The sequence below is a fragment of the Acanthisitta chloris genome, unplaced genomic scaffold, assembly GCF_000695815.1.
Source record: "Acanthisitta chloris isolate BGI_N310 unplaced genomic scaffold, ASM69581v1 scaffold25725, whole genome shotgun sequence".
Taxonomy (NCBI): domain Eukaryota; kingdom Metazoa; phylum Chordata; class Aves; order Passeriformes; family Acanthisittidae; genus Acanthisitta; species Acanthisitta chloris.
This window is the reverse complement of record NW_008673514.1, coordinates 1-15,052: the sequence shown is the minus strand read 5'-3', so window position 1 is coordinate 15,052 and position 15,052 is coordinate 1. Positions and strand designations below refer to the sequence as shown.

General features: G+C 48.7%; 1 protein-coding gene across 1 annotated transcript; it reads left to right on the top strand.

Moving 5' to 3' along the window:
• The first annotated feature begins 213 nt into the window (after window positions 1-213).
• On the top strand, window positions 214-10,652 carry ANKRD13A (ankyrin repeat domain 13A). The gene is made up of 15 exons (XM_009075000.1): window positions 214-309; window positions 2,454-2,586; window positions 2,736-2,860; window positions 3,288-3,333; window positions 4,119-4,262; window positions 4,713-4,908; window positions 5,565-5,631; window positions 6,304-6,385; window positions 7,036-7,094; window positions 7,192-7,325; window positions 7,615-7,772; window positions 8,253-8,366; window positions 9,049-9,200; window positions 9,362-9,426; window positions 10,454-10,652. Exons 1-15 carry the CDS (start codon window positions 214-216, stop codon window positions 10,650-10,652), a joined length of 1,770 nt encoding a protein of 589 aa, XP_009073248.1.
• Window positions 10,653-15,052: the final 4,400 nt, after the last annotated feature.

Genomic DNA, 15,052 nt, shown 5'->3' with positions numbered 1-15,052 from the left:
TCCCAGGGTGGGAGTTTGCATGGGGCACCCCCTGGATTGGGGTGAAAGACTCGCAGGGAGCTGTGGCCCAGTGCTCCCCCCGAACTGGGGCAGGTGGTGCCAGGGGAGAGGAGCAGCTGAGGGCTCGGGGCTGGGCTGGGTTGGGGTGTGCAGTGTGCAAAGAGGGGGGCAGTGAGGGCAGGGCCCCCCCGTGCCCCCCAGGAGTGTGGCAGGATGAGCTCCCCAGGCAGTGCCAGCAGTGCCTTCCCTCTGCATGTCCTGGTCTGGAATAACGACTACAGGCGGCTGGAGCAGGAGCTGCAGGGCAAGGTAAGGGGGTGCGAGGGCTCTGGGGGTGCTGCTGGGGGCTGGTGGCCCCCAAGGGCTTGTGCCACTGTGCAGGGCTTGCTGCCCCTTGCTGGGCTGGGGAGAAGCACCTTGGTGGTCCTGCCAGGTGTGTTCTCTCAGGGCTTGAGGGATCCCTGCACTGCTTCTTCTTTATTCGTGGTGTGTGGTGATGTGAGAAGCTCTAAGAATGCATTTATGAGGGATGTTACTCTATGGTTGGACATCTATTTATGTTGGATGCACATCCTGTGATTCCATTAAGCATTGGCTTCTTACCTGTAGAGCTGTGCTCAGGGCACAGCTGCAGATCAGCTCTTTGGGGAGAGTTAGGAGTGCCTGGAACAGCTCAGGAAGAGCAGCTCTGGTGCACATGAATTCATTTATTAAAGCAATATATCCTGCTTATCTTAATGGGAGCTCAGTGTGGAGCAAAGGAGCTGCAGCTGCCAAAGATCAAACCAGCCCTGCCTTACTGAGCACCAGCAGCTCTCACAGGTTCATTGCTGCCCAAGGCTGGGCACAGAGTTTTTGTGCTGCTTAGAATGTTTTCAGCATCTCTGGTGAAGAAATGGGTCATTGTTCCGTGCTGGAGAGCAGGAGAACACAGAGCTGTCCCCTCTCTGGGACACGGTGACGTAAGGGAATGGCCTGAAAAGCTGCAGCAGAGCTCAGGCAGCAAAACCCTCTTCTGGCTGAGCTGTGGAAAGGCTCTGCTCCAGGAGTGCAGCTTGCAGAAGCAGAGTACACCCGTGAGTTACACCTGACACTACAAGTACCGGAGCCAAAGAGCAGCTGTGCCACCTCCTGCCTGTCACCTGCAGCCCTAGGGGACACCTGACTGACTAATGCCTGCTTGGAGCATGTGCCTGCCCTGGCTTGGGAGAGTCTTTGGAATGCAGATATTTTTTATCTGATTTATGCCATTTTACACCCTAACAGCACCCTTGGCCTTACTGGCACCTTGCTGCTGTGTGTTTGTTTCTGTCCCACAGTGTCCTCCCCTGGGAGGGTTTGTCATGGAACAGGGACCACCCAGCAGCTCACACCTGGGAGTGCTGCTTCCTCCCTCATTCCACGAGGGAACCACCACTGTGGGAAGGTGGAACCTGTCTATCTCTTATTTCCTTGATCTGCTTTCAATGCCTTCTGGTTTTTTTCAAGTATTCCAAAGATGTTTTCCTCCTGCTCCCCTTGGGATGAGCTTCCTGCTGCCAGAGGGTGTGTGAGGGGGGCCAAAGCCACTTGCAGCTGGTGTGGCAAACAGGGCTGGGTGTGTGGGGGCAGCAGCAGAGACAGCAGGGAGGGCCCCTTGGAGCCCTGAGCTGTCAGTGCTGCAGGTGTTGGAGCTGCAGGAGGTGGGGAAGGAAATTAATTAAGGTTCCAGCACGGAGGTGATGAGAAGAGGCTTTAAAGCAAAGCTTTCCCCACTGTGTGTGACATTTCTGACTCACTGCTGCCAGATAACCCTGTTAACATGCATAATAACTTTCCTTTCTTGTTCTGCTATTGACTTTCCCCTTTTCCTTTAGTTATAGATGCTCTTCTGTTTCAAATCTCTAAGCTAATAGTGAGAAATGTGTAAGGTATGAGTATGTTGTGCCTGCATGTCTTGGGTGTTCGTGCCTGTGTAGTTAATTGTTTAGTGACCTGTAGAGAATGCCCCCACTCCTCATTGTGCTGTGTGTGCCTTGTGAAACACCATTTGCTTCTCTCCTTTCCCCAAGTGCTGTCCAATATCAGTGTTGTTGCTTTTTTTCCCCCCCACACATTTTGTTGTACAATTTAAACCCTCCTGGGGGGAGTCTCAGGCTCTTGGCTGTCCGTGGGGTGATACACACAGATGAAAACTGGAAATGACCCTTCTGGAGGGGAAATACTGACAGAAGAAGAGATGAGGAGCATCAACAAGAGCTCATGTCCCACAGTGCTGCAGTTTGGGGTCAGTTTATAGCCCCAGTGCTGCTTCTCTGTTTAATTTCCACGGGGAAGTGAGTGACCCTGCAGAAGGGCCGTGCAGCAGTGTAGGAATACCCAGGGGGTATTGGCTCCTGGATCACCTCTCTGTACAAGCTGTGGTGAGCTGCAGCTGCTGGAGCAGCCTCAGCTCTGTCTCTGGGCCCCAGCAGGACGTGGAGCAGCGTGACCCGCGGGGCAGGACCTTACTGCACCTGGCTGTGTCCCTGGGCTACGTCGAGTCTGCCAGAGTCCTCCTGCAGCACCAGGCAGATGTGAGCAAGGAGAACGCACAGGGATGGACAGGTAAGGGCATCCTGGGGAGCAGAGCCTCGTGCCAGTACTGATTTTTGGTTGCAGATGGTTGTGTTTTGTGGTTTTACGTGGGATTTCGATCAGGGTTTGGGTCAGAGGGTGAACTGACCTGAGGCTGTGGGGGTGTGTGTGTCTTCCAGTGCTGCCTGAGGCTGTCAGCACAGGGGACCCAGAGCTGGTGCAAATGATCCTGCAGCACAGGGACTACCAGCAGGCCTCCAGGACACTGGGAGGAGTTCCAGAGTTACTGCAGAAAATCAACCAGGTAACCAGTTCCTGTAAACCTCTCACACCAGGCTGAATCTCCACTTGAGTCCTCATGCAAGTATCTCAGTTAGGTGAACTGAAAGCAGGTGTATGTTGTTCCAACCTGCATATTCCATGGTGCTGTGGGAGGTGGAGGCTTTTCCTTGTCCTTGCTTTGACATCCTTAGTCATGAACTCCAACCTTGGAGGCTGAATCTTGAAGGTGTTGCTGCTCCTCTAGCAAACTAAGGTAGAGCAGCACCCCAGAAAGCAGCAGGGCAGGGCAGTAACTTTTGTGCTTGCTAGTTTCAATTTCAGTTTTAGCATCTATCATTTCTCCAGTTCTGCTCTTGGTTTGTTTCCCTTCATCTAAATGAAATGCTGCACTGAATGTCGCAGCAAAACTGTTCCACGAAGTGAATTCATCAGGTGTTTTCCTTCTTCAGACCCCTGACTTCTATGTGGAGATGAAGTGGGAGTTCACGAGCTGGGGTAAGAATCCTGCTTCTCCCGACCTCTTCCAACCTGGAGAAATACATTGCAAGTGTCACAGAGGAGTATCTGCTCCCCAGGACCCTCCTCTCCCTCCCTCCCAAAATTAACCTCTTGGATTTGTGTTGCACAATTACTCTCTGTTCCTCGTTTGGCTGGTTGGGTTTTAGTGGAGAGTTTAGCTGTTGTTTCAGTTGCTGAAGATTTTTCTGGGGGTTAATTACCTGTCCGTGTCCATCCATGACCAAGGCATAAGATCTCATCTAGGGATACACAGGCACCTTTTGCCTTAAAGGAGTGAACCCTGAACCTTACAGCTGACTAAATACTCCAGCTATCAAACTATCAGACTGCTAGGGATGGGGTTTGTGCCCTTTCACATCTCTGAGTCTGATCTTTTAGGCCATCCATGACTAAGAGATGATATCTCACCTATGGATGCACAGGCTACTTGGGAAGTTCCTGCTTTTCCCTCAAAGGAGTGAACACTAGGCCTCACAGCTGCCTAAACACTCCAGATATCACACTATTAGGCTACCAGAGATGGCGTTTATGCCACTTCACATCTTTAAGTCTCATCTATTTTGTTTTCACCTGTGATTTAAATGAGGTGGTTTGTCCCTGAGCTGATTGTCCTTAAAGCTCCAGAGGTTCAGTCTCTCACCTCCTCGGGAACAGCAATCCCAGGACTGAGCAATCCTGTGCCAGGGATGTGGCTCGTGCTGGAGTTCAGGCTTCCTCCCTGGCACGTTTCCCACTGAGCTGTGTGTGCTGTGCCCTCCCAGTGCCCCTGGTGTCTCGTGTGTGCCCCAGTGACGTGTGCCGCATCTGGAAGAGTGGGGCCAAGCTGCGTGTGGACTTGACCCTGCTGGGCTTCGACAACAGGAGCTGGGAGAGGGGCAGGAGGACCTTGATTTTCAAGGGAGAAGGTAAATAACCTTGGACTTTAGCCTGTCTGCACCACTGGGCCCCAATGAACGTGAGGGCACAAGGAGAAATCCTGATTTTGCACCAGGCTGGGAGCTGAGTTTTACAGAGGTTCGATACCTATGAGTGTTTGGTCATGGCTGCATCTCCTTTGGGTAAATCTGAGATCCAAATTTGGCAAGAGGGCTAAAATATTTTACTTGCCTATGTGGCCATTAGAGCTAAAACTTTCTATGATAATTTGACTTCAATATTTCCTCAATTTCCCCTTCTGTTCTGCCTCCCAAATCAAAGACAATTTCAGCTCCAGCTCCAAATCTAATCCCATCTGAGTGCAAATGCAGTGGGTTGGCATCCACCTGGATTTGATACCCCATTTACCCTCAGCTTCTCACTCTGGAACACTCTTGCTGTGAGGTTTTTTTTTAACTGGCATGTGCCATTTCCACCAGACACAGGAGGTTGGGCAGAGCTCATCGAGATCAACCACGACGACAGGTTTGTGACCACAGAGAGGTTTGAGATCTCCCAACACATGAAGCAGCTGACCCTGGGGTCGATGACACCCAAGAGGAAGGATGTGGAGAGACGTCTCACCACTCCCATCATCAGCACTCGCCTGGACACCAGAAACATTGCTTTTGAGAGGTGAGAGGCAGAGCTGCTCCTAGCCAAGAAACACTCTGAGGCTGTGGATGGCCATGCTGGGAAAAAAAAAGCCTTAAAACCAAACTCTCCAAAGCTTTTAGGGGTAGGTCTGAAAACACTTTAAGCTTCACATGTCATTAAGTAAAGAAATGTGGTTTGGTCAACTTAGAATCATAAAGGTCTTTTCCAACCTTGATGGGTTCTAAGATCAACTTGCCACAATTGCTTGGCAAAAAAAGTTCCCAGCTGGAATAAACCATTTGAGAAAACTTCCAGTTTGTCATAGCAACAAGATGGAATCATTATATTAACAAGACAGAATCATTAAGGTTGGAACAGACCTCTGAGTCAAGTCAATGTTAATGGCTCATTAAGGACTTGCATCTCACCCAAATCCGTATCCACAGTGCTGAAACTAATGGGCAAGAACTCACATTTTGTGGCTGATGAGTCAAATCTCACATGAATCCTTTAACTAAATGTCTGGAGTGTGTTTTAACAGACACACCTTTGTCTTCCTTGAGTACTGCCTGTGGTTTTCCAGGTATCTGGGGTTAATCATCTGTCCAGTGTAGTTTCAAATCAGTTTGAGAAGACCAGGCTAGGGGTTGTGTGGAAGTACAGCTGTGCAGACACTTGTGTTCACTCTTTGTCAGAACCACATCTGGATTCTGGGTCTGGAGGACAGAAAAAGCAGAAGGTGTCAATGGTTATGAAGCCAAGGTAAAGCCTGTTCTGTTCTACTCACAGATTTTACACCAGACTCAGGTGTGGTTGTGTTTTTCCTGTATTTTCTGAATAGTTCAGGTCATAAAATTGCCATGGAGAGGTTTATTGTGTTGCCAACAGCACTGGGACTGCCAGGCCTGGGGGAGGGATGGTGCCTGTGTGCAGGAGTGCCAACAGGGGCTTTAGGGCACAGGGAGGCGCAGAGAGAGGCGGAGAGCTGCAGGCACTCCCCAAAACCTGGAACTTAACTCACTCTTGGACATTGCCCTTGTGTTGCTGTGGCCAAGAGGAGGAACCTGTTGAATGCCTGGAGCACTCCCTGCTAACACAATCTGTGTTCACTCCAGGTTTGGGAATCCGAGCAATAAATTACCTGTTGTAGTTTCATTTAGCAGAAGAAATAAATGCTGAGGAACTTTTCCATTTAGGGCTGTTCAGTTGGAGATGAGGCTCATGAGTATTCAGAATTAAACTCCCACTGAATGTCACTTGGGAGGTCTTAGGAGTGACCCTGGTTTAGAAATGGCATTGCCTGATCTTCCTTCCCCATTCCCTCTTAAAAATCTCTTCTGTCCAGCCAGTTTGGAAATTCCTGTGTAGTTCTGAGGTTGGTTTAGTTAGCTTTGTGTGCAGGTTCTGAGTGGGTTTGTCCCTGTGTTTTCCCAGGTGTATGTGGCAAACAATGTCAATGTGGTCACACGGATCCGGACAGAGCATCTCACAGAGGAGGAGAAGAGGAGATACAAAGGTACTTTTCCTATAGCAGCACCTTTTGGCTGTCTGATACCTCCTCTGTGTGACTGCAGGACTGGGCAGACAGACAAGGGGAAATTCTTTTCCTGCTGCCTTTGCCCTGCTTTCCTTTCCCATTATTCCACTCCTAACCTACAAATGGAACTGTATTTTCCCTACTCTATTCAGAGGAAAGCAAAGCCCTTCAAACCTGTGGAAAGTTTATTGGCAGTTTTCAAAGGCTGCACTTCCCTGCTCTGGAATGCCTTGACTTCACTTTGGCCATGGCTACAAGATACACAGAGGCTTTGATTGCTTGGATGTTTTGTTTTGTTTTGCTCCACTAATTTCTTCCACTGTTTAAATTAACGGGTGACCAGCCAGTAACTCTGTATGGAAGTTCTCCCACCTGGGGCCACTGTGAGGCACTGTGACCCCTAAAGTTGTCTGTTAATCTCAGAAACCACTGGAAATCTTTGCCTCTCCCCTGGGATTTGCCCCCAGTTTATGCTGTGAGCTGCAGGTCCTGGGCCTCCCTGGTGAAGCTCACAGGAATATCACAGCTCACTCCCCTTTGGGTTGGAAGCTTAGCTGTCAGCCTGTATGCAAATTTGACTGCTAATTAGTAGTAATAAATGCTTTTGTTTTCCCTCCTGTTCTCTGAAGCTGACAGGAGCCCCTTGGAATCATTCCTGGGCACAGTGGAGCACGAATATGGTGCTCAGGTGAGTGATGCCAGCACAGATCTGTGCCAGCAGGAGTTTTCCTGTAGACTGTTTGGTCTGTACATTTTGGGATGTTTTTCCTTCTCTTTCCTCCTAGAGTACAACCAAGACAGAGTATGCTGCAACCAACAACCCCACTGCTATCACTCTGGAGGAGTACTTTGACCCAGGCTTTGATCTGAAGGGCAGAGACATAGGGAGGCCAAAAGAAGTCACCATTAGGACACAGAAGTGAGAATCACCATTTTAACTACTTCTACTGTCTTTTTCCCACTTACCTAATCCCTGGGAAGCATTTTGTAGAAAGTCCCAGTGTGGATTTCCATAGCTTTCCCAATTGATCAAAGAAAGACCTTGAGGTTCTCAGCTATAATCTGATATTTTTTCTTAAGCTGAGCCAAAGAAAAACATTTGGGCTAGTGCTGTAACTTGTTAGTCACCTCCTATTAGTGCATCTGTCTTTGCATCTGTTCCCAAACTGTGAATTTAGGATGTCTTTATATGCAACTCTCTCCTTAAGGTTTAAAGCAACCCTGTGGATGAGTGAGGAGTTCCCCTTGTCCCTGATGGAACAAGTCACTCCCATCATCGACCTGATGGCCAGAAATAGTGCTCATTTTGCCAGGCTGAGGGATCTCATCACTCTGGAATTTCCACCAGGATTTCCTGTCAAAATTGGTAATATTTAGCAATTTGTAGCATCTTCATGGCTATTTTTTTCCTTTGGTTTTACAGAATACGTTTGCAAAAACCACATTGGCTTTTTACTTGTCACCTCACTGATACCTAAAGCCTTGTCTTGTATCTCTGAGGTTATTGAATCCAAATGCTGAGTGACAGAAGTATCATTTTAGAGGCAGTGTTGTCTCAGTGACCCCTTGAGCTGTTTCCAGCCCTTTCCTCTTAGCTCTGATGCCTTAAATTTGGCAAATCTTACCCTAAAATTAAGAGATTTGAAGATGATATGAGAATGACTACGGGCAACTTGAGATTTGAAGATGATATGAGAATGACTAAGGGCAACTTGGTGAAGTGAGTTACTCCATGCTCTGTCATTTCAGGATGCTGTTGTGGAACATAGCCAGTAAACATGGAAGGGTTTGGTGTAGGTGTGGAAGTGAAAGTTCTTGCTCTGACAGAAATGTTGTGCTCCCGCAGAAATTCCTCTGTTCCACGTGCTCAATGCCAGAATTACCTTTGAAAATGTCAACAGCTGCAGGACAGCTGAGAAATCCTCCTCACAGGTGGCTGGAGCTGCACAGGGTGATGCAGGTAAGGGGTGGAAGGAGACAGGGATCCCACCTTGTTGCATCCCTGGCAGGGGAATGCACAGAGGAGAGAGGTGGGAGAGCTGCAGGGGGTGAAACTTGCACAGATGAGGGGAAGCTGCAATGTATTCCAGCTCCCCTGGGCCTCTCCTGCCCCTTCCATGCTGCCAGAGTGGCTAAACTCACCTCCAGCAAGATTTCCTGAGTGTTTTGAGGCCTCAACTCTGGTGCAAGCTGGAATACAAAACTGCTGTGAGTGACTTCAGAAAAAAAGTGGATTACATTGGAGTCTGAGCTCATGTCTGCATAAATCCAGTGATACTCTGTCCTGTGAGCTGCTGCAGACACATTCCTGAGGAATAACCTCAGGAGAGCCACTGGAAAATTTATCTTTTGGAGCCTTTTTTCCCCCTCCCCTCTGCTTTTATCAGAGCTCAGGCACCTCAGTGTCCTGCTGCACACTTGGTTTGTGTCTCACTTCCCAATATCCTACAGAAGTCTCTGCCCTCTGTCCCACTGCTGTGCTGGTTTGCCACAAAAGGCTTTCACAGCCTCTTGGTGTGTTATCCTGATGGTTTAATCTGGGGTTTTGCAGCTCACTTCATCATGCACAAAGCAGAATCCTTGAAGTCCCAACTTGCAGGAATACTTTCTGCCACGTTTGTGACCATGTTTGGCTTCTGCAGGTGCTGATTTTGAGGTTGACCAGTCTGTGTTTGAGATCCCCAAATCCTACCACATCCAAGATGATGGCAGGAACATCCACGTGCAGGATGAGGACAATGAGATCATGCAGTTTGCCATCCAGCAGAGCTTGTTGGAATCTGGTGGAAGCAAGGTGAGTGGGATGGAATCTGTGCAGGGGCAGGGCTGGCAGGGCCTGTGCAGCAGCAGCTGAGGGAAATAAGTGTAGGACCTATTATTTGGGGGTTCCTCTCAGTGAGTTGCTCTGCAGGTCTGTTAACTGCTGTGGAATTCTCTCTCTTTCCCCATCTCCAGGAGCTGGGATTGCATTCCAACGGAGCAGTTGCACATTCCCAGGACTTCAACATACAGTACCAGAGGTAACTTTTTTCAGATCAAGCCAAGCAGTGGCAGAGCAAAAATACTCCCAACAGCAGCAGTTGTGCAGTGTTTTGGTGTATGAGGGCAGCAGGTGCACAGACCTCGGAGTCTCTTTCTTGTGCTGCTTCCAATTCTTACTTTTCCAAGAAGCAAAGACTCCAGACTGGACCTCTCTGCTTCATACAGTGCAGCTATTCCCAGCTGAGGGACTGCTCTGTGCACACCACAGATTCTTCACCCAAAAAAACCAAACCCAGTCCTGTTGTGCTCCCACAGCTCTGAATTTGATCCCTGTGGGGTGAATATTTGGTTGTTAGATGCTGCACCCTCCAGAGCAGCTCTTCCTTCTTTGCAAAATCCTTATGGAATCCTTTAAGAGCTTTGGAATGTGTATTTAATGGGCAGTTGAGAATGTGCTCTGGTGTCTGTGAGGTCTTTCTGTAAGTGCAGAGAAATCTCTCTGTGCACACCAAGCACAAAACATCTTCTGGCTTCTTTTTGCATGGGAAGTCATGCTTAACCCAGGGGAAAATGCTTTTAGCCCCTTGGACATAAAACTGTCGGTGTGTATGAAGGATTTGAAGCTTCACAGGACAGGTTGGACATTGTAGATGTTAGAGCAGATGCTCTTAACCTGCTCTCTGCCCTCTGGGAAGAGGTTTGTGTGTAGGAAACAGCTGCCAGGAAGGATCAGTGCAAGGAACGTGACATAGGCTCTGTCTCTTTTCCTTGCTCTGTCTGTTTTCCTTGCTGAAGTTGTTGTTTTTTGATGAAGGATTTGAAGCTTCACAGGACAGGTTGGACATTGTAGATGTTAGAGCAGATGCTCTTAACCTGCTCTCTGCCCTCTGGGAAGAGGTTTGTGTGTAGGAAACAGCTGCCAGGAAGGATCAGTGCAAGGAACGTGACATAGGCTCTGTCTCTTTTCCTTGCTCTGTCTGTTTTCCTTGCTGAAGTTGTTGTTTTTTGCATCAGGGCGCTCTGTCTGTTTTCCTTGCTGAAGTTGGCTTTTTTTTTCTCCATCAGGGCACTGCAGGAGAGCTTTCTGGCCAGCTCAGGGAACCCCCACTGCAGCCTCCCTAGGGAACCTTCCAGCTTTGAGCAGGACTTGCAGCGTGCCCTGGAGCTGTCCGTGCGGGAGCAGGAGGAACGGGAGAAGCAGCAACGTGAGGAGGAAGATGCTGAGCTCCAGCAAGTTCTACAGCTTTCTCTGGTGGAAAAATAGCTCCTGGGTGACCTCCTGAAGTAAGGGCTGACCCAGTTGTGTAAAACTGTTTGCAGGGCTGGCTGAGGACCACTCCTGGATTGCTTAAGGAAACATTTCACTTGCCCTTCTGAGTTGGCGTCAGCAGCACCAACAAGCTGATTTGGTTTTGCTGGGGAGTTTCAGGTCTCAGGACTCTGCAGTTGGCTCCCCAACCACACAGTCTTAGCTTGGAAGGAAATGTTTTTATCTCAACTTATTTATTGGAGAGCAGATGGAAATTTTGCTTAGCATCTGGGCGTAGGGTTGGGGTAAAGCTTGAGAACCTGATTTCTGGAGAGTTCAGGAGGGAAACTTCATTACTTACCAAAGAAATAATCACATGCTTAGTCATTTCTGAGTAATTCCAAGCCATTGCCTGTTTCTTCCAGCTGTTACCTGGGAGTGATCTCCCTGCCTGTACACACACAGTAGTTCTTCATGCTGACAGATGTTTCCTGTTAGTTTTATTGGTATGTGGTTCTCTCTCCTGTAGTTACTGAGATTTTTGGCACTTGCTCCTGCTTAAGAGGGATCATTTTATACTTGAACAGCTCCTCCAGGCTCCAGTTTAAACTTGTGCTTTCTGAAAAAGGACAAAACAAGTAGCCAGTAAAACTTTAGCTCCTGAAATGGGACCATCTGTGCAGTGCAGCAGCTTCTGCAGTGATTCCAAACCAGCTCCTTCCCGTGGCCAGAGAGCAGCAAGGAGACAAGGGATGGCTACAGGTGCTTCTTTGGGATCACTTGGTGATGGTGTGAGTGCCTCTGTGGGTGCTTAGTGCAACCAGAACAAGGATTCAGATGAGATTTTTCATGTCTCCTTGTTGGAAGGGAAATTTTAATCCTGTCACCTGCAAGGGAAAGGTGTGTTGCTTTTTAACCCTCATTGCTCATCCTTCATGTTGAATACTTGTATTTTTTTACCCGTTTTTATTGATTTTTAAACCAAGCCACTAGGCCTGCACTCATCATTATGATTCCCAGGGGTGTTTTAACCAGCTTTCCTCAGGTTTTTGGTCATACAGGATATTTGTAGCTCTTTTCTCTGCACTTCTGTCGGTGTTTACAGTACTCACACTGTGACTCTCCAGTGCACTCCACAAGGACACAGTGAACAGCCACAGGGAAGCCTTACACTTCTTAAATGTGAGCAATATTCCTCTGCTCTGGCTGGCAGGAGTGGAGGAACCTATGGTACACCTGCTCTGAGCTTGCTCTTAACCCTGTTCCTCGGGCTAACCAGGGCAGTTCTGGGTGACCAACTATTTATTAACTAGTATAGAATCACTATAAAATGGCCTTGAGCATAACGAGTGAGAGAGTTGGTACCTGAGAACTCTATTTTAAACCAATAATCCATTGTTTTACATAGGAAATGATTAAAATTCCTTCAGTGCATACCAACACTTGGCCTCTCCACACTGCTTTTGTTCCCTGGTACAGCTTGTATCCCTAAAAACAGCTTCCTGGGTGTGCAGGGATGGGCACTGCCCTGGGCAGCAGGGGCAGGGTTGGGAATTGCATCTTGCTTTGGAAAGGGGATTACTGTGCTTCTCACAGTTGAAAAAAAGGGAATGAGCCTGGTCTGGAGCTCCTGCCAGGGTGAGAGGTAGGAGAGGAACCCCTGGGTGTTTCCTCCAGCAGGAGCAGAGGCTGTTGCCTTTCCAAACCCAACTGTGGCAGTGCCTGTCTTCTGTGAAGCATTTCAGAGGCTGCAGAGGGGTAAAATACCATTTTCCAAGCTGATTAGTTCTGTGGTTTTATATTGGAACTAAAGAACCTTGAGCACTTTGAGTTGAAGTTGTATTTTGCTCCTGCTTCTTAGTCTGGACCTGTCAAATAAATTGGATTTGCTTTTGGGGTGTGGTGGTTTTTGGGGTTTTTTTTGCTTTCTCTGACATTTGCATCATTCCAGCTAAGCTAGAAAGTTCTGCTTCCCTCACTTCTCAAGGCCTGGCTTACTCTGGATGGATTCAGAGCATCCTCTGTGTGCTGAGGGTAAAACCAAAGCCTCTGCACAATGTTACACCACACAGTAACTGAGACTGCTGGTAAGTATCTGCCTTTTTCTGGCATTTCTGTACATTAAAGTGACATTATCAGCTGGGGAACTCCCCAAGGTGGTTCTGATTTAGTCCTAAGAACCACTTTTTGGATATTTTCAGCCAAGTTTTGAGTCTCCCTGTCTTGGAAAAAGGAATCAGGACAACACAGACACATCCAAGGCCAGTCTCCCTGTCTTGGAAAAAGGAATCAGTACAACACAGACATATCCAAGGCCGTGACAGGCAGGGGGTCATGTTATCAATTTCTGTCTGTACCTAACAGAGGTGAGCAGAGGGCTCAGAGTGTGTTGAATATTCATGCCAGGACTGCTGTGTAACCGTAGTCAGAGTAGTGTAACCGTAGTTAGAGTAGTGTAACAGTAACTCTTTCCAAGGAAACTGATGAAGGAAAGAGAAGCTCAGAGCTACAACCACCTGTGGTTTGTTCTAAAACTAATCCAGCTTTGAAACTTCTTTAACTTGATGCTATTTGGTCCTGAAAACAAGACTGAGGATGTGCTTTTTTTTTTTGTGTGTGTGTGTTTTTGGCCTCTTGTTTCAAGTTTCAGGCTCTGTACACCAGTAATTCCTGATTTTCACTTGGAAACCTTCTCATACTGCTTGGGCTGAGTTTTGATCCAAAATAAGCCTCCTAACTGAATCACTGGTAACTGCACCATGCTCACAGGATGAGCTTTCACTGTCCTGTTAACATCAGGGAAACCTTCCCCCAGCACTGCCCTCCCATTCCCTCACTGCACAGTGGGAACTGGGACAGCCTCAGCCCAGTACAGCCCAGTTAATAACCAACAGCACATCCATAAGAGTCTGGATTGTTTACTGAGCTTTTTATTTGTACAAAGAGACATAGCAGGGAGTGAAGAATGAGAGCAAACAGGAATGCTGCTCCAGGGAACATGGAGCTGGGGCTGGAAGCTTTGCCATCCCCCCCAGCAGCAGCCCAGGCTGCAGGCCAGGCTTACAGCAGGGAGCACTGAGGAAACTCAGGGACACAGGAAAATCAGGGAGCCAAGAGAGGAGCAGAAAGCAATGGAGCAGTGCTGCTTTGCTTCCTCACTCTTGTTTCACTTGGATTAACAACTCAATGTGCTCTTTGCAGGGCTCATAGTCATGTCACCACCAGAGCAGCAGCAAAGGATATCCCTGTTCAGTGCAGTCAGTGTCCTTCCACCAGAACAGAAACCACCTCAGATGCAGCACAAGGGGTTAGAGAACAGCTCAAACACAACTTTCTGGAGGTTAATGCCTTAAAACACAAAATAAATTACTAACCCAAACACCCCTATGTTAAATACCAAAGTAATCATTAGTAAAATCCAGTTTCTACCCACAGCAGTGCAAAACAAAATAGCAGCATTTGTACAAGGAGGGGAACAGTGTAAACACTTGGGTTTGGTACTGAGAATGCACAAACAGGTCTGGCTGGAGCTTCAGCACCTCCAGAGCCCTGGAGGCTTCACCTGCACCCCAGTGCCAACCAGGCTCAGCAGGGCTGGTTTGGTGTGAGGCTGTTTGGGGCTATTTAGCCAAAGAGTTAAAGCAAATAACGTTAGGAATGACAAGCTTATCCCTGAACAGCTACACTGGACTCAGGTCATGTTCCAGGATTTCTGCTCAGAGGCAAGAACATGCCTGACCCCACAGCTGTGGTGGGTCAGAGCCTTTGGACTATCTTTGAACAGTTTGGGTCAGAAGGGACCTGAAAGCTCATCCTGTTCAATCCCCTGCCACAGACAGGGGCACCTCCCACTAAGACCAGGCTGCTCCAAGCCCCATCCAACCCCCAAGACTCAGCATTCAACCAAGGAGCTGAGTTAATCAGAGACAAAAGCAGATGTGATGTGACCAAGTGTGTGGGCCTGCTGCTCCCCAGGCAGGGCATGGCACTGGGCACATGGCCCTGCTCCTCGGGCAGTGCTGTCCCAGCCCCTGGTGTCCTCACACCCCAGGGATGCTCTCGGGCACGTGGTGTGGGACCAGACACACTGCACCAGCCCCTGCTCACACCCAGCTGGGTTTGCTCCTGGCAGCTCCAGCAGTCACTGCTGAGGGATGAGGGTGATCTCCAGCACCCAGCCAGGCTGGTGTTGGAGGTAACGTCACGATGGAGCCACATGATGCAGCGTGGGCCGACAGGAAAAGCCACACACACACATCCTCAGGGCATCGCCGGCGGCTGGTGGGAGCGGGGTGGGATGCTGGGAACCAGATGGGAGCAGAGCAGAGATGGGATGGTGGGTACCAGATGGAAGAACCAGGTAGGACCGGAGCAGCGATGGGCTCGTGGGTACCAGGAGGGAGAACCAGAGGATG

Excerpts from the sequence above, each read along its gene's own strand:
- ANKRD13A (XM_009075000.1), top strand. The coding sequence starts at position 214 with ATGAGCTCCCCAGGCAGTGCCAGCAGTGCCTTCCCTCTGCATGTCCTG. Across the intron at positions 7,095-7,191 it reads AGCACGAATATGGTGCTCAG|AGTACAACCAAGACAGAGTA; the intron begins GTGAGTGATGCC and ends CTTTCCTCCTAG. Across the intron at positions 7,773-8,252 it reads AGGATTTCCTGTCAAAATTG|AAATTCCTCTGTTCCACGTG; the intron begins GTAATATTTAGC and ends GTGCTCCCGCAG.